General features: G+C 40.7%; 1 protein-coding gene across 6 annotated transcripts in view; it reads left to right on the top strand.

Annotated features, from left to right (window-relative positions):
• Positions 1-18,770, top strand: part of PIP5K1B (phosphatidylinositol-4-phosphate 5-kinase type 1 beta) — a 112,670-nt gene that overhangs the window by 76,145 nt on the left and 17,755 nt on the right. For all 6 annotated transcript variants that reach the window (XM_064437994.1, XM_064437997.1, XM_064437999.1 and 3 more), the window contains 6 exons: positions 5,769-5,980; positions 8,156-8,239; positions 8,340-8,388; positions 8,947-9,031; positions 14,614-14,769; positions 15,517-15,661. In XM_064437994.1, the coding sequence (XP_064294064.1) occupies positions 5,769-5,980; positions 8,156-8,239; positions 8,340-8,388; positions 8,947-9,031; positions 14,614-14,769; positions 15,517-15,661 (731 nt within the window). The remainder of the gene's footprint in view (positions 1-5,768; positions 5,981-8,155; positions 8,240-8,339; positions 8,389-8,946; positions 9,032-14,613; positions 14,770-15,516; positions 15,662-18,770) is intronic.

The following is an 18,770-nucleotide window of genomic DNA, read 5'->3' as shown; positions in this document are numbered from 1 at the left end:
GAATAGTTTGACATGTAGTTTTAGCTACTGCAGACACCCATGAGCAGGGTCCACAAGGTGCAACTGTACCAGGAGCATAGAGTAGATATCACAGAAAGAAGAGACGAGTGCTCATAGTGGGTGACTCTCCAGTAAAATGCACTGAGGCACCCATCTGCTGACCTGACAGGGAGTCACGAGAGGTTTGCTGTCTTCTGGGAGCTAAGATCCGAGATGTCACTGAGAGGGTGCTACAACTTGACAAAACCACTGATTACTGTCCTCTGCTACTCTTCCATGTGGGCACAAATGATGCTGCAAGCCAGAGTCTGGGCAGAACTAAGCAGGACTATAAAGCTCTGGGAAAGCAAGTGAAAGATATTGGTGCCCAAGTTATCTTCTCCTCCATACTACCTGTTGGAGAAAAATGGGCGACTAGAAATAGACAAATAATACAAATCAACTCCTGGCCACGTGGCTGGTGTCGATGTGAGGGTTTTGGCTTTTATGACAACGGGATGTTCTTCAGCAACCATAGACTGCTAGGGAGGGATGGACTCCACCTGTCTGGAAGGGGCAAGGGAATCTTTGGCAGCAGGCTGGCAAATTTGGTCAGGAGGGCTTTAAACTGAGGAACTTGGGGGAGGGGGACAAACTGGCAATGCCAATGCCACCACACACAGTGGTGGAATAAGACAGGACAACCTGAGCAGTGATAATAGTGCCGTGGTGACCTCATGTGATGGCAACCAGGAGACCAGCCACCTCAACGATTTGCATAGCTGTAGTGGGTCCTCATACACCCCTCCGGGGAAACCTGTGTACTCAAGCACCTTTCTGAAATGCCTGTACACCAATGCATGCAGCATGGGGAATAAACAGAAGGAACTAGAAGTCTGTGTGCGGTCGCAGGGCCATGATCTGATTGCAATTACGGAGACATGGTGGGATAGCTCACATGACTGGAATGCTGTCATGGGTGGCTACTGGCTTTTCAGGAGAGACAGAGCAGGTGAGGGAGTTGCTCTTTATGTGAGGGAGCAACTGGAATGTGTCAAGCTCTGCCTTGGAGTGGAAAGAGAACAAGTTGAGAGCTTGTGGGTAAAAATTAAGGGACAGCCAAATATGGGTGACACTGTTGTGGGTGTTTGCTACAGGCCACCTGATCAAGAAGAGGAAGTTGATGAAGCCTTCTACAGACAGCTGGAAGTAGCCTCATGGGGGACTTCAACCACCCTGATATTTGCTGGAAAAGCAACACAGCGAGGCATAGACAATCCAGGAGGTTCCTGTAGAGCATTGAGTATAGCTTTTTGACACAGGTGGTGGAGGAGCCAACAAGGTGAGATGTGCTGCTGGACTTTATGCTAATGAACAAGGAAAGGCTGGTTGAGGATGTGAGGGTTGGGGGTAGCCTTGTCTTCAGTGACCATGAGATGGTTGAGTTTAGGATACTGCGAGGTAGAAGCAGGGCTATGAGTCAGGTTACAACCTTGGACTTCAAGAGGGCCAACTTTGGCCTCTTAAAAGACCTGCTTGGGGGAATCCCATGGGATAGGGCTCTGGAAGGCCAGGGGACCCAACAAAGCTGGACAATATTCAAGGACCACTTCCTCCGAGCTCAAGATCTGTGCATACCCAGGAGGAAGAAGTCAGGCAGAGGGGCCAGGAGACCTGCATGGATGACCAAAGAGCTCCTAGGGAAACTCAAATGGAAAAGGAGGTTCACAGTATGTGGAAAAAGGGACTGGCCATGTGGGAGGAATATAGGAATGTTGTCATGGTATGCAGAGATGCGAGGAGGAAGGCCAAGGCCCACTTGGAATTAAATCTGGCATTGCATGTCAAAGATAACAAGAAGGGCTTCTTTAAATACATCAGCAGTAAAAGGAAGACTGGGGATACAGTGGGCCCACTGCTGAACAAGGAAGGGGCCCTGGTAATGCAGGATGTGGAGAAGGCGGAGTTACTAAATGCCTTCTTTGCCTCAGTCTTTACTGTAAAGGCTAGCCTTCAGGCATCTCAGCCCCCAGAGTTGAGAGAGAAAATCTGGAGAAAGGAAGGCTTCCCCTTGGTTGAGGAGGATTGGATTAGAGATCATTTAGGCAAACTGGATCCTTGCAAACCCATGGACCCCTAATGGGATGCACCTGTGAGTCCTGATCAGCTGGTGGGTGTTCTTGTTGAGTCACTCTCCATCATCTTTGAAAGGTCATGGAGGACAGGAGAGGTGCCTGAGGACTGGAGGTAAGCAAATGTCACTCCAATCTTCAAAAAGGGAAAGAAGGAGGACCTCGGAAACTATATGCCAGTCAGCCTCACCTCCATCTTAGGAAAGTTGGTGGAACAGTTCATTCTGGAAGTCATCTCCAGACATGTAGAGGAAAAGAAAGTTATCAGAACTAGTCAACAAGGATTCACCAAGGGGACATCATGCTTGACCAACCTGATAGCCTTCTATGATGGTGTGACTGGCTGGGTCAATGAAGGGAGAGCAGTGGATGTTGTTTACCGCAACCTCAGCAAGGCTTTTGGCACTGTCTCCCATAACATCCTGGTAGGTAAGCTTAGGAAGTGTGGGTTAGATGAGTGAACAGTGAGGTGGATTGAGAACTGGCTGAACAGCAGAGCTCAGAGAGTCATGATCAACAGGGCAGAGTCTGGTTGGAGCCCTTTAATGGTGTTCCCTAGGGGTCTGTGCTGGGTCCTGTCCTGTTCAACATATTCATCAATGACCTGGACAAAGGGACAGAGTGCACCCTCAGCAAGTTTGCCGATGATATAAAACTGGGAGGAGTGGCTGATACACCAGAAGGCTGTGCTGCTGCCCAACGAGACCTGGACAGGCTGGAGAGCTGGGCCGAGGGGAACCTCATGAAATTCAACAAGAGCAAGTGTAAGGTCCTGCACCTGGGGAGGAACAACCCTGTGCACCAGTACAGGTTGGGGTCTGAACTACTGGAAAGCAGTTCTGCTGAGAAGGACCTGGGAGTGCTGGCAAGTTGACCGTGACCCAGCAATGTCCCCTTGTGGCCAGGAAGGCCAATGGTATCCTGGGGTGCATTAAAAGGATTGTGGCCAGCAGGTTGAGAGAGGTTCTCCTCCCCCTCTACTCTGACCTAGTGAGGCCACATCTGGAGTACTGCCTCCAGTTCTGGGCTCCCAAGTTCAAGAAAGACAGGAAACTACTGGAGAGAGTTCAGCGGAGAGCTACAAAGCTGATATGGGGACTAGAACATCTCCCTTATTAGGAAAGGCTGAGAGACCTGGGTTTGTTCAGCCTGGAAAGGGAAGACTGAGGGGGGATCTTAACAATGCTTATAAATATTTAAATGCTTATAAATGCTTATAAATATTTAAATGCTTATAAATATTTAGAGAATGGGGCCAGACTCTTCAGTGGTGCCCAAAGACAGGACAAGGGGCAATGGGCACAAGCTGGAACACAGGAAGTTCCACCTGAATGTGAGGAGAAACTTCTTTGCTGTGAGGGTGACAGAGCAGTGGAACAGGCTGCCCAGGGAGGTTGTGGAGTCTCCTTCCCTGGAGACATCCAAAACCCGCCTGGATGCAGTCCTGTGCCCCCTGCTCTAGGTGTCCCTGCTCAAGCAGGGGGGTTGGACAAGATGATCTCTAGAGGTCCCTTCCAACCCCTACCATTCTGTGATTCTGTGACTAGCTGCTGTAATCTGGCTTTGCATAAACAGTGTTGCTGACTGTACTACTATGGTAAGTGTTTTTACAGAGGATGTAAAAAAAGAATACATCTTTTTTTTTTTTCAGCCTACATAGAATCAACTTTCAGTATTTGGTGGCAAACATCCACTGATTACTTATCTTTAATGAGTACAGTACACAGAATCTCTTTTTGAGGAAGTCTGAGTAAAGCGTAGCAATGAGCAAACAGTAAAGAATAATCTAGAACTTACTTGGCATGAAGTGTCTGACGTTGTACCTATTATCTGCACTATTTTTGCCATTCATGGATCGTAAAACAAGAAGTTATTAAACACCAACATTCCCACACGGTGCACAATGAAATTTTGTTATGTTGTTGTATGATAATTTAGAATATGCTGTTGTGTTGTGTCCTGAAAGCCTGTGTGAGCTTTGTCATCAGAGGATGCTGTGGAGTGCTGAGGGTTGTACAGTAGCAGCCTTTTTCTTGTTCCATTTGGACTAACCCACCTCTGTGCAGAATTACTTTGAGCAAGATCAAACCTACCATGTCTTCTAAACTCCTCCTTTGTGTCTGGAAATCAGAATGAGGCTATGCCTTTCTACACTTTGATTACAGTGTGTTATGCTTTGTTTCTTCACTTTAAATGCTTACAATGGTGCTAAAATTAAGACACCATGTTCTTCATGGAAGATAAATGCCAGAGATTGAAAAGAATTCATCTGTATTGTACATTTGGCTTCTACTTAATATGATGAGTACATAAGAAATACTGTGGAGTGGAACCTCTTTGCCTGCGTACTTGAACACTGGAGTTGAAGTTATCTCTGGGGATGTGTTAAGTAGTAGACTCCCTTTTCCTCCTTGTACAATTTCACAGACCACTAGACCTTTCCTGATGATGGCCAACAAATCTCATTTTGGATGTGTGAAACGTGTCTTAGAGTTCACAAGCTATCTCAGTGTTTTGTGTAAAAATGTTTATACTTTGACAGTCTTCATCAAAATGACATACCTGGCGTTACTGCTCTTTATTTGTCGTCTCTGTAAAATCACGTTTTGGTCTTGTTCATGTAAAAAGAGGTACTATTGCTTCTTGATTCCGTGCCAAAAATTACACCATTATCTTAGGGCATTGTGTGCCAAACGTATTGTGAATCATTGCTGAGCTGCATGAGGTAAAGGAGAGGTGAGTGGTACAGCATATCCTTCCTGTTTGCTACCAGTTTTTCTCCCTCCACTTAGCACCACTAATATGTAAGTTATTTAATACAGTTGCAGTCTGCTAACTATTATATTACTAGATGTGATCACAGCTTGTTTTAGTTCATGTTTGCATTTTGACTTGAACTGTATTTCCTTTTAATGGCAGTATGCCAGACTTCATAATGATGTTACTGACTAGAAACTTAAGACGTGTGCAGGAAAAAAAAGGAACTTGCCTGCTGACAGAGGTGAAGATAGTTGGTAGAGCTAGAAGAGAAGTCTAGTTGGTCAAGTCATGCTTCAGAAATAAAACTGCCTTTGCAATTTAGATAGGCCCTATTTAGCCTAATAAAGAGAGATGCATGATCTTTGTACCCAAATCCCATAATCTGTTAATGAGAGGGTGGTAGCAAATGTGTTTTTTGGCATTTGAAAGTTCTCCAAGAATGCCTTTCTGTAATAAACTGGAGGTGGAGGGGAGGTAGAGAGTAGACTAGGCAAAAATGCTCAGTAAAGTCTGGAACATGCATTAGAGGTGACTTTAAAAATGTCTGTAGTTCATAAGAATATAGTGGAACTATTAATGGAATATTTGCTATAAATAAAAAATATGTTGGCTGGACATATCTTCCTTGGCTACAAAATAACATTGGGTTACCTTTCAGCTATGCATCTTTCTTTCCCACTTGTATCAGAGTACTGAGCTAATTAGGTAACTAGTGCTTTGACTTAGATGGGGTAGTAAAAGATTTTAATTTAATTATGATTTTGCACATTTTCCTAGTAAAAGAAACGTGTGCTTTGAAGGCCTAATTTTACTTAGGTTTTTAAAATGCTGCTGTGTAATTCATACTGTATGTAGTCTTTTTTTGTTTCAGTACTGCTATTTTTTCTTTGCTGGTAGGTTCTAGAAAGCTTTAAGATCATGGATTACAGTCTGCTACTGGGAATCCACACACTAAATAGAAACATAAAGGAAAAAGAAGGAGAGAGTTCCCAGAGCGCATCGGATGCGAAACGTCCTGGAGGGCAGAAAGTTCTATATTCCACAGCCATGGAGTCTATACAGGGCCCTGGGAAGTCAGGGGACTCTGTCACCACAGAGGCAACAAACACGTACGTGCCAAAACCTCCACTTAAGGTTATTATTAAAACTTGCACATTCTGTTTCTTCAGTCTGTGCCACTTGGTATTAAGAGGCAAAACATTCAAGAGTATGCTGCATTTTAGGAACTGGAAGATTAAGCCCCCTCTTTTTTTTTTTTTTTTTTTTTCTTTCCCCAAAAGCTGGACCTTCAGGATTTGCTGCAGAGCAAAGAAATTAAAAAATTGATTAGTAGATTGATCACCTTTAAATACATGATAGAAAATTTGGTTAGTTCAGAGTGTATGCACAAGAGATGTTATGAGACAGCTATTACAAGAGTTCCAAGCACCATCTAATTTTAACTAGAAGCAGCCTGATAAATGATAAGCAAAAACTGTTTATTAACATTGAAATGGATATTCCTACAGTGGTTATTTTTATTTCAAAGTAGTATACACAATACATAGAACTGTATCATCAGCCCCTGAAGTGCAGTCATATCCATGTATATATGGTGAGATTAAAAACTGCTGCTTTTCTTTTATTTTTCTATCTAGCAAAAACGGCAATAGAAATTTAAGTATATAGACAATAGTTATTCTATCGTTTTGTTTGAAATACATTCAGTATTAATGAGAGCATTATGTTCATCATTCTTGTTCTATGTAATCAGTCCTTTAATATAATGAGGATTTAATCTCAAAGTAAGGATTTACTCTTCTGGTTCTCAAGGGAGCTGTCGAGGTAAACACAAGTAATGCTATAGAAACATCTGATTATACCTATAGCAAACAAATGGGAGAATTATGACATTTAGCATTTATAGAGAGTTTCCAGACGTTCAGAGCTCTAGAATACAAATTAGAGCTGAATGTCACTCAGTTTTTACAGCATTAGTCACATTCACACAGAAGATGGTGAATGCTCCTGTATGGTGGCAGAGGTGTTGTGTTGCACTGGCATTACTGGTAGGTGTTGGGTTTTGGTTTTGGTTTTGGTTTGGTTTGGTTTTGAACTAAAAGCCAGAGCTGATTGTATAGCTCACCCAAGAAAGTCCCTGCAGTTGTTATGTATGGCAACCCACTCTGGGCTGCCACATCACTTAACATTTCTGAATGTCTGACCAGGTAATTAAGCTAGAGTTTACAGTAGTGGGTTTTTAAAGTAATTTAGACTCCACATGTTCTTACATGGTTTGCTTTGCACACAGAATAATAAAAAACCTGCCCTTCCTGTGTGCCCCCCCACCCCCCCATCCCCTCACACCCCCCACCCCCCCACCCCCCACCCCCCCCCCCCCCAAAAAAAAAAAAATTGAGGAAATGGTAGCCCTGTTTTGTCAGGAGAAGGACTACTGTGCTTTAGTGGCTGAATATGGAATATGTCTTTGGGTAGTTGTTTCAGGTGCATTATCACTTGTTTCTCAAGCCGTTAAGAAAGATTTGGTGGTATTGCATGTGTTGCATTGTCAGTCTCGTTTTCTTCTGGTTTTCTGCTGGGTCCATCAATGTCAACAGAAGCTGACAAACTGAAAATTGGATTTCAGTTGTTGGTTCTGAAAAAAAATGCACTTTTTTTTCTAGGTGGTGGAGTAGGAAGAGGGGGTCTTAGGATGAGCACCTTGTTCTTTAAGATCATAAGCTGCTTAAATTCTCCAAAGCAAGTGGAAATCCAGGCAGTCAAGCTTCTCAGCTTGACACTGTTACTTTTTCTGTCACTAATCTGTCTGTGAAGAAATTTTGGAAAAGCACATACTTATTTTTTAGTGAAAAATATACCAGACTTCTTCATACTCTGAGTAATGAGCAGTGTCTCTACAGTTTAGTTACATGTGATCAATAAAGTGAGAAAATTCTCCTTTAGCTAGGCAAAATTAGTTATTGCCCTAGTAATAAATTGATGTCTGCTTTTTCCAATTTTAAGATCATCTAAATATTTCCAATTCTATCTAAAATACTCTTTGTTCAAATGGATATTTACCAGTGGATCCCAGATACTTCAGGTTTGCTATTTAAAATCAGTTGTATGCTAGGTGACTCACATTTGACTGACTTTGCACTGTGGCATCTAACTTTAATGGTGTGCCTCTTTCACTGGGTTTACAAGTGGGTACAGTTCCCTGCTAACTGATGATCAGAGATGTCTAACTGATGATCAGAGATGTCTTAAAAGATATTCTAATTACATTTTTTTGTTTCTCTCAGAATGGGAGGTATTCCAGCTAAAAGCCATAAAGGAGAAAAGCTGCTTCTATTTATGGGTATTATTGATATTCTCCAGTCTTATAGGTAAGAAGAATGTGAAGGTTTTGCTGAACAAGACATTCTGACATTGCTTACAAACGTGGAAATTTTATAAAGCAGTTCTGATTTTGTTTTATATGCTTAGGTTAATGAAGAAGCTGGAACATTCTTGGAAAGCTCTTGTTTATGATGGGGTAAGAATTTTTCTTTTAATATTAAAGTTCTGATATTTTAGCTAATGGAACTTTGACTTAAGTTTGACTTACGACCAGGGAAGAGCTAGCTCCTGTATATTTGTTGTCTACCATCGCCACATGGTTGGGACTGTTGCTGAAATCTTTTAGGTCCATTTCCCAATATGTGCTCTGATTTTATTTGTTGATTTTTCAAAAAGCAACTAAAATGATCAGCTTGTCCTTAAGGCTTACACAAGACAATGGCCCCTTAGCAGGACGTTGATGAATCTGTAACTGAAAAATGTACATAATATGAAAAAAAAATTTCAAATACTAAGCAGATTTTGCAGAATATGGCTGTGTAACTCATAACTAATAATTTCATAAATACTTAAAGAAAAGTCCTTGAAGAATTAACCTTTAAAAAGGAAAAATTTGTTAGGATTCACTTGTTTTGATTATGGCTGAAATTTATGATATGCCTGAAATGTATGATACAGCTGACCTGAGGTGTCTAGCTTCTTTCTTGTGATTTACTTATGGAAAATATGACTGAGAGCTTTTTCAATCTTGCAGGATGCTGTTTCAGTTCACCGACCAAGTTTTTATGCAGACAGATTTTTAAAGTTTATGAGTACAAAAGTTTTCAAGAAAGTTCAAGGTAATAAAGTTATGACCTCTACTCTTTTAGATAATCCTATAATCATTAATTTATAATGGTCCTGTCTCTTGGCTATAGAAGAATTCATTCTTCAACATGTGTAGCACTTACATTGCTGGAAGTTGAGTTTCTTCACTGGTACAAATGGGATTGTACTCTAATAGTAGAACTACAGAGAATTATTTGGTATGTATTTTTTGTCACATCAGGGACATCTGAAGGTAAAACAGGTTCCCTTATACTAGCATTGATATAAAGGTGAATTTTATGCTCTAATGATGTGTCCAGTCCTACATCTGTTACTCATAGAAATACCCCCTTTGATACTAATTTCTTTAATTTGCAGAAGTGAAGATTGATTACACACCACCTCCAGCATGTTTGAAAAGATAGGCATTCTTCCCTTTGATGTGGATTTCTTCTGTGGTTTATCAAGGAAAAAAATCAGAAGTTGGATATTAATGAAGTGTTTTGTCTTTGTCACTATAATGTGTTTCTAGGTGTCCCCTCCATTTCTGCTTCCTTAATCTTTTAATTAATTCGCAAGGGTAAGATACATGTTACTATTAGCTACTTACAGGCTGTGGTGGGTTGATGCCCACAAAGCCGCTCTATCACTCCCATCCTCAGCTGGACAGAGGGAGAAAAAAATCATTAAACACTCGTGGCTTGAGAGGAGGACAGGGAGATCACTCTGCAATTACCAATCATGGGCAAAACAGACTCATCTTGGGGAAAATTAATGTATTACCAATCAAGTCAGAGTAGGATAATGGGAAATAAAACCAAATCTTAAACCATCTTCCCCCAATCCCTCCCTTCTTCCTGGGCTTAACTTCACTCCCAATTTTGTCTGCTTCCTCCCCCAAGTGGCACAAGGGGATGGAGAGTGGGGGTTGTGGTCAGTTCATCACACGTTGTCTCTGCTGCTCCTTCCTCTTCACTCTCTTACCCTGCTCCAGTGTGGGGTCTCTCCCACAGGCTACAGTTCTTCATGAACGGCTCCAGTGTGGATCCCTCCCAAGGGGTGCAGTCCTTCAGGAACCAGCTGCTCCAACCTCCCACAGGGTCACAAGTCCTGCTAACAAACCTGCTCCAGCATGGGCTCCTCTCTCCATGGGGCAACAGGTCCTGCCAGGAGCTTGCTCCAGCGTGGGCTTTCCACGGGGTCACAGCTTCCTTCAGGGCACATCTAAGTGCTCTGGTGTGGAGTCCTCCATGGGCTGCAGGTGGATATCTTCTCCACCATGGACCTCCATGGGCTGCAGGAGGACAGCCTGCCTCACCACGATCTTCACCACGGGTTGCAGGGGAATCTCTGCTCTGGTGCCTGGAGCAGCTCCTCCCCTCCTTCTTCACTGACCTTGGTGTCTGCAGGGCTGCTTCTCTCACATATTCTCACCCCTCTCTTCCAGCTGCTGTTCTGCAGCAGTTTTTCTCCATTCTTAAATACGTTATCCCAGAGGCGCTACCACTGTCACCGGTGGGCTCAGCCTTGGCCAGTGGCAGGTCCGTCTTGGAGCCCACTGGCATTGGGTCTATTGGACATGGGGGAAGCTTCTAGCAGCTTCTCACAGCAGCCACCCCTGTAGTCCCCCCACTACCAAAACCTTGCCACACAAGCCCCATACACAGGGGATAGAAAAAAAGCCAAGAGAAACCCACCATCACTGCAGGGGGGCATCACTACCAAGTTATCCAAAGGCTTACATTTAAGTCCTGAAGCAGTAATTTAACTATTGATTGTCACTTCTCTCAGATAAAATGAACTGATTTCTAGAACTTAAAGTAGACCCTGAAACTATAGATCATCTTAAGGCACTGGGGATGGAGGGTAAATTTGATCCTACGTAGGTGAGTTCTTCCCATATGTTGCGGTTTAACCCTGGTAGGCAGCTAAGCTCCACACAGATGATCACTCACTCACTTCCTGGTGGGAAGGGGAGGGATCAGAAGCGTAAAGGTGAGAAAACTCTGTGGTAGAGATAAAGACAGTTTAATAGGGAAAGCAAAAGTTGCATGTGCAAGCAAAGCAAAGAATTCATCCACTAGCCATCAGCAGGCAGTTGTTTAGCCATTTCTAAGAAAGCAGGAATTCATCATGTGTAGTGGTTACTTGAGAAGACAAATGCAGTAACAGTGAATGTTTCCCTCTTGCTCCTGTTTATCCCATCTTCTGTTGCTCAGCATGACGTTATACAGTCTGGGATATCCCTCTGCTTAGTTGGGGTCAGGTGTTCCAGCTGTGCCCCCTCACATCTTCTTGTGCACCACTAGACTCCTTGCTGGCAGGGCAGTGTGAGGTGGCCTTGATGCTATATAAGCACTGTTCAGCCATAACTAAAACCTTGGTGTGCTATCAACACTGTTTTGGTCACAAATGCAAGACATAGCTCCATAGAACTACTAGGAAGAAAATTAACTCTGTCCTAGCTAAAACCAGTGCACTGTACCTTCCAAAGGCTGCAAACACTGCAGTAATGACCATGTAGGCATACAAAGGTAAATTTCAGCAAAAATATTTGAGAAATAGATATCACATTTTGTTTCTTGATTCCAAAGTGAAAAGAACAAATTAGTGTTGCCTTAGTCCCATAGAGTGAGCAGTATCGATATTTTGTCATAATCTGGGTAAGCTATGAAGCAAAACAACAGAATTTACAACTATTAAGGAATATATTTATTTTCAGACTTGCTGCATTTAGCCTGACTTTGAAAATTAATGGGAAAATTAGCTATCATTCAAGAATGCATATCTTGAACATAAGTTGATATGTTCATATCTACCTTGAATTATAGTTCCTCCAGGTATAAGTATTTTCTTATTGCAAAATAAAAAAAAAAATCAAAGTTTAGAGACATATCTTCTCACAGGCTTCTTCCATCAAAAGTTCAGATCAGGTTTTATTTTCACTAAAATTTCTACCACTGGAAGTAAATATTTTTCAGACTGAATGGGCCTTTTTTACTCTTTCTTTTGTCTAAAGATAATGTCACTTTTCTGAAGACTAGTGTCCAGCTGTTTTTGCAAAGAATCATGTTACTTGGAGTGAGCTTGTGAAACTCTGACCAAGTCCGTGAAAACATGGCAGATATTAGAGACATGTCAGATTAGAACAACGTACGTGATTAGGTCTAAAAGAACAAGAAAGAAGAGGGAAAAGTGATAGCTAAGAGCACAAGAAATCAAAAATGTAGGTGATAAGTACATTGTGAAATTACTAAATAGGAAGAAAAAGAATAGGGTAGACTGATGAAAGGAGAATGCTGAGAGTAGCTGAAATAGAAAAAAATAAGAAATGAGATAATTTAAGTAGATTGAAGGAGTCTTTAGAAGAAAAATAGAGAATTTGAATTAACCCTAATTTGTGATTCCCTGTATGCATGATACGTTGTGACAGATATTCAGGAAAATAAGTCTTTTGGAGGGTCTTATAAATATTAATGAATTGATGGATAATTCCTCTATGACTTGGTCATGCTACTGAAAGGAAATTCAGTCTGCATCATCACAAGTGCTGAGAAGGATGGTGACAACCACTGAGATGCACTTAGTGTGTGTGTGTGCAATGAGGAAGGCTGTAGGGAAGACCTGATAAATATACCACCAAGGCAAAGATGATTGCTTGGGTTTCACGGTGCCCCAGGATGCTCTTTGGGGAAAAGCTGTTCTGGTTATCTGAGTACTGAGGGTTTTTTCCAACAATTATGGAAAGTGATGTAAAACCTAATTATAAGTCATACAGATCAGCTGGTTTAAATAGTATGTATCCATACTAAGTTACTGCTTTACTGCTAAATTATTTTTAAATCTGTGGAGGTGCTGAAATTGCACTTTTTTTTTATTTTCAGTAAGAGAAAGGATGTTTCTGCTTAAAGGCTTTTTAGAAAGCAGAGCTTTTGACAGATGAATATAAATGTTGACTGTCTAAAACTATGTAGTTTATAGAGGATCTTATGCTCTAAAATGGATCCTAGTTCGCAGTTTGATAATCCTATTCATGGAACTGTATTTGATTTGGAGTTGAATGTCAAAATGTGGAATGGACATTTGGCTCAAATACTACAGAAGGAATATGGAGCATATGGCATTTTATCCAACTGATAGTAGGTGTTCTGTAAATACTTTTTTGACCAGTTTTATACTGGTCTTTTAACATTGTCATTGGTTATCTGGAGTGATAAACAAGTGTATGTGGACAGAGGTAGAACAAAATACAAATGAAGGATAGAACTAAATGACATTTAAATGAAACAAGAATGACTACAAATACTAGCACAAATTAACAACTTAAGGTGTTAAACATTAAATCCTTCAGAAAAGGATGAGTAATATAAAAACGAAATAACCTGATGTAATATGACAAAATATGATGTAATATGAAGCAAAATTCAGCTGAAAGGAGGAAGGAACCTCTTGAGACTCATATGTCTCAAACCCTGGAATAATTTTGCCAGGGAACTGGTGGGAGCTCTGCTTCTGAGACAATACTCAAAGGAACTCCTCTGCACTGATAGAGAGTAAGGAGTAGACAACTTGATACCTCTGTCTTTTGGACAAAACAAATGTCTCATGCAGCCATATATGTTTCCTGAGCTTCTGAGTCTTCAGTTCTTTCTAGTTCTGACTGCTAGATTTAGGTCAGCACAAGACATAACCTGTTCTGTATTTGAAAATTACGATGTACAATTAAGGACATCATACCTAATTTTCTCTCTAATCTTAATCTGTCTGTCTCATTTTTCCAGGCTATTAACCTGTCTTAATATCCTGCTCTTATTGATCCGTTCTGCTTACAAGGCAACTTTTTATATGGATTAATGGTTCAAATGCATTATCATTCTTTCATAAAATAAATAGGGAGTGCTCCTGCCTTCAGGAACAATGTTTCTAAACTTCAAGTTAGACATTTTAGTTTAAACTCTTAAGCCGTGTTCTGAATGTGTGCTTTTTTCCCCCTAGTGCACAGAGCAAGCCTCCATAAATAATGATAAAAACATAAAAAGCAGATTCAGCCTTGGGCACAGGCTAGCTCAGCAGCTAGCTACTATGTTATTTTTTTAACAACATCCTGGAGCTATACATGTCATTCTCTTCTTCAGTCTTTAGCCAAGTGGCTTTGATGAACTATTGCAGTGCATCTTAAGTAATGTTGCGGCCAATGCATGGAGGTCAGCAGCTGGTAACTGAAAAACACTACATGAACTGGCTAGCGTCCTTCTGGAGAAGAACTATAACTGGGAGTCAAGTTCAGTAGCAGGTCAGATCCTGATTACATGGGTTGATACTCCATAGGAGATTTGGAACTTAGTGATGTCAAAGTTGGTTAACTGACTTTTTTTTTTGTCCAATAAGCAGTAAGAAAACCCAGAAAAAATACAAAAATACCTCACTCATAGATGAAATAATGCCTTTGGCTTTAGTTTTAATATAATATTTGGTAAGTGGTTTTGTATCTGGATGTGTTTGCCTGTATTCAGAAACTCTAGCTTTGTAGATGGCTAGCTTTTCTATATGCTGTTAAAGATGTGCAGGGAGATAAGTGAAATCAATCAACACTTATGTTCATTTGGTAATGCAGCTTTAAAGTGTTCACCTTCAAAGAAACGGTGCAATTCTATCACAGCCCTAAAGGCAGCATCACAAGAAGTAGTGTGTGCAGATAGCCAGGAATGGAGGGATGAAAAGCATGGCATTCTTGCTGAAGGACAAAGCTATGCCAGCCTTGATGAAGAAGGTAATGTCTTTCAAATCAACACCTAAATAATGTTTTTAAAGGAATTTATTATAAGCTTTAGAAGCCCTATAAATACAAAGCTTCCAATCTGGCTGATTTTCCAAAACTTCAGAGACAGATTATTCTCATGGAGAACATTGCTAGTCATATTTAGCAGAGTGGACCTTCAGGAACAAGAGGAAGTCAGAATCAAGGTTATAGTAGGATGTTAATCTTTTAGATTTCACGGGATCCTAAAAACGTTTATTCAGCCCAGGTAGTGGTAAGACCAGAGCCAGTGCTATTCTTTTCACGGACTTTTAAACAAACATATCACATAAAATCTTTTGAAGCTCAGTTCATTGTTCCCAGAGTCTTTCTGAAGAGATATAGACTTTGCCTCTTTCAGAGTTCATCTGCAGCCAGGCTCAAAGGAGAATCAGCCACCTAATCCCATCTGGGCTCTGATAGTGAGACCAGTCCCAGAACTTAAAAGAACTCATCAGCTATTCATACCACAGTTTAATGTTTGATCTTGGGGCTGCTTAGTATTCTGCTGAACGCACTGGCTAGCAGCTGAAATTGGCCCTGTAATGCAAGAGTGTGTGTATGGGCGCATGAATATGAAAATCACATCAATTCAGACATATTAAGAGGCTTCAGGAAGCTGTTGAGAACACTATGTTACTCCATACAGTGGTATAAAGATTCCTGGATTTGACTGGAAATTAAATTTGCCAAAGCTGTTCTTTATTTTTGTGTATACAGTACTAGGTTCACGCCACCGGCCGGATCTAGTGCCGAGCACTCAGTCTCTGTTCAAAGCTGCTTCCTGGGCAACCACAATTTCTTCTTCATCCTTGAATGCAGAGGAGCATTATCAATGCGATCAACCTATGCTCTATTCTAGCAGGTAAAGGCTGTATATGTGGTAGAGTACTCCCCACTATTTTGCTAAAAGTCTGACAATGTGTTCAATGGGAGGGAGCTCTGCGAAAGAAAAAGCAGAAAGGGCAAGTGTCTCTGTAGCTCAGTCTTGAGTCTCTCCAGTGAAGAAGGGGAGCCATAAGCCCATAGGATTTGTATGAACTTGTTTGTTGTTATATGTATTATCATGCAATAGAAAGCATAAACACAGCAAAAATGTTATACTATACTTTGAATTTTTTGTCATGCTCCAAAACTAAACTGGACTAAAACATGCTCCAAAACTAAACTTGCTTAGGCCTTAGTCTGTACCATAAACCACGTTACGTTAAGATCAGGGTAGGAAATACTTGTTGTAACTTGGCTGTAGCCTAAAAAAGCTGCAGAAAACTGATGTCCTGGGAAAAGTGACCTACTTTCAAGTTGATCTTTATTCTGAATGTATAGTGCTGAATGGTCTGCTTTAAATTCTTTTGAATGAACATTTTCTGAAGTTAATTTCTATGAAACTTCACCCATGGGTGTGATTAAAGCGTGTCTAATTTTAACCCAGGAAGGATGAAAAGAGGTAAGTCTCAAGGAGAGTCATGCAGATACTTGAGAGCTAGCTTGAATGTGATTTGAGTTGTGTTTGAATGTACTTTAGCCACGACTGTCCCATACCATGCTTATGCCACTAAATCTTGCTGGGAGATGGTGTGTACTCTAATCTTGCACAGCTGAAGTGTGCTGTGTTGTGTCATCTTCCATGTTCATGGAACTCTTTGCCATGGGTTGTACTGCAGAATAGCCATTTCTTTATCTGTTCTTGTCAAGAAGGGTAACTGCTGTGAACTCATGTATCTTGAATTTTGTTTGGAATAATTTGGAATCCTGGACTACACGGTGTCTGTATAGATTTGGTACGTTTACTCATGTGCCGAGATGTACTTCATTACTTTAAACTGCATGTTGTCCAAAAAGACCAAGTTATTTAAAAGTAATCTTGAGGCAGTAGGATTTTGCCTCCTATTAAATTTTGACCAACTGCATTTTCATATGAAGTAAAATGACTTACAGAGTTACTTGACCAAAGTGATATTTGCAGCTTCCATTTTCATTAAGTTGAAGTAAATCTCACTTATGTGGCATCTTCCATAGGTCTGATGTTTTGCTATAAAAATTTCGAATGAGCCATTGTTTGGGGTGTAACAAAGATGAAGTTTTAATTACAGAACCATCACAAGTTGTTCCAAAAATGCATCTGCACAAGCTCTGGGAAATAAAATTACTAACGAATACACATTAGTAGAAATAGAGCTCCTTTAATTCTACTTCTGTCATTCTTGTCCAGTTTCAAAGTTAGCTGTAGGATTTCAGTATTCCACGATCTTCTACCAATCTTTAGCTCTGCTAGAAATAAGGTTATAGAATACTGGGTTTTTCTTAATTTGCTTTAAGCATCAAGTAAAACTACAGAACTATTTTGTATTATCACCAGTTAACAAAGGAGAACTGCAGAGTTGTATGGATGAAGAGTTCAGATTTACTGAAGATAAAACATTGCAAATACTCTTTACTCTCCATAAATTAATTGTAGGGAAAAGCTATGAGTAAGGCCATGATATTTACCTGTAAAGATATTCCAGAATAATTCTAAAATAAATAAGGTTTTTGGCAGATCTACACTGCGATGGTGTGTTTAGGCTTGGTTTACTCTCCAGCTGTGATTCAGTCAATTAAATAACCTAAAATGTAGTACATGTTGTCAGTTACACAATTACACTGCACATACTTACTAAATCAGGTTGGAACTGTAGTGTCTGCCATGCAGGTTTGCATACTTTTAATTCATCAGTACAACAGGACACGTTCTCTGACACAGCAGACCTTGCACCAGCATTCATAGATGTGTGGTGCTCTCCATGTCTGTGTCAAAACAGAAGACCACGCCCTGTAGCTAGGAGGTCTGCCACTGGGCATGACCAGCTAACATCCATGCTGGTCTAGGTGTATCCTCTCTGGCAAGGGCTTGGTGGCAATTTTTAATCCTGATCAATTACTAGTTCATATCACAATCTCATATGTACGATTCATGATGATTAGCTTCCATGTCATAGCTAGCAGCTTTCTTTTAGGATCTAAGCAAGTTGCTAAGCATGCTCAGTATTAAACTAATTTCCCCAAGATAGTTCTGGGCACTTGCAGTTTTGTACTCACCTCTGCTCTCTCCATCAGCGCAGGGAGGTCCTTCCTTCTTCACTGCACTAAATAATATATCTATCTGAAGTTTTATTTTAGTTTTTATGGTACATTGGAGGAACTTCATTGGAGTCCTCCCATGAGAAAAGCTGGCAGAGAAATAAAACCATCAAAACCCCCATGCTACAATGATGTGCTGAGTTGTAGATGTCTTAGATTTTTCTTGCTGTAGTTCTGTTTTTGAGTATTACAAAATGTTGTGATGCAGGACTCCTCACTTTGCCATTTGTCTCTGATAAATAGAAAGCCTGGAGCAGTCTGAAAAAAAGCCTGAATGAATGATTTGTTTACAAATGTGTGCCTGCTTTCAGTCTTTAAATAAGCAATTGCTTATGACATTCTGCTTCAAGTTATTTAATAGAATTACAGTTCGACATATTCATCAGGCTTTTTCCTCCTACTTCTAAGGGTCCTGGCAAAAAGTAGAGAGTACACAAATTTCCTTGTAACCAGTCAGAAATCTCTGGTTTAGGGTAATAAAGGGAGATAATCCTGTGGGCATAGTAATAATACAGCATCTGTACAGCTCCTTGACTCCTATTAACGCTGACGAGCAGTAAGTGCCCATACCAGTGAGAAGACAGATGCCATTATTTGCCTCATTAAAAAGACCAGTAATACTTTTGGATACCTTGAAGCATACACTGTATTTTTGTTTGGTTTTTTTTTCAGAATTACTCTCTGTTTCTATCAACCATGAATGTAATTGTCTCCAAGGAGAGGGGCATGGCATTTTACAAGAGAAAGGAGCTCAGCACTTGTGGTAGGAAGTGAGGAACTGCTGCCAATGTGGATAAGCAGATAGAGGTGACTTGCTGAGCCGGAGCCAGCTCCTAAGCCTATATCATGTGAGG

The sequence above is a fragment of the Phalacrocorax carbo genome, chromosome Z (genome assembly GCF_963921805.1).
Source record: "Phalacrocorax carbo chromosome Z, bPhaCar2.1, whole genome shotgun sequence".
NCBI lineage: Eukaryota > Metazoa > Chordata > Aves > Suliformes > Phalacrocoracidae > Phalacrocorax > Phalacrocorax carbo.
The sequence above is the reverse complement of the archived record's forward strand: the minus strand, read 5'-3'. Positions and strand labels throughout refer to the sequence as shown.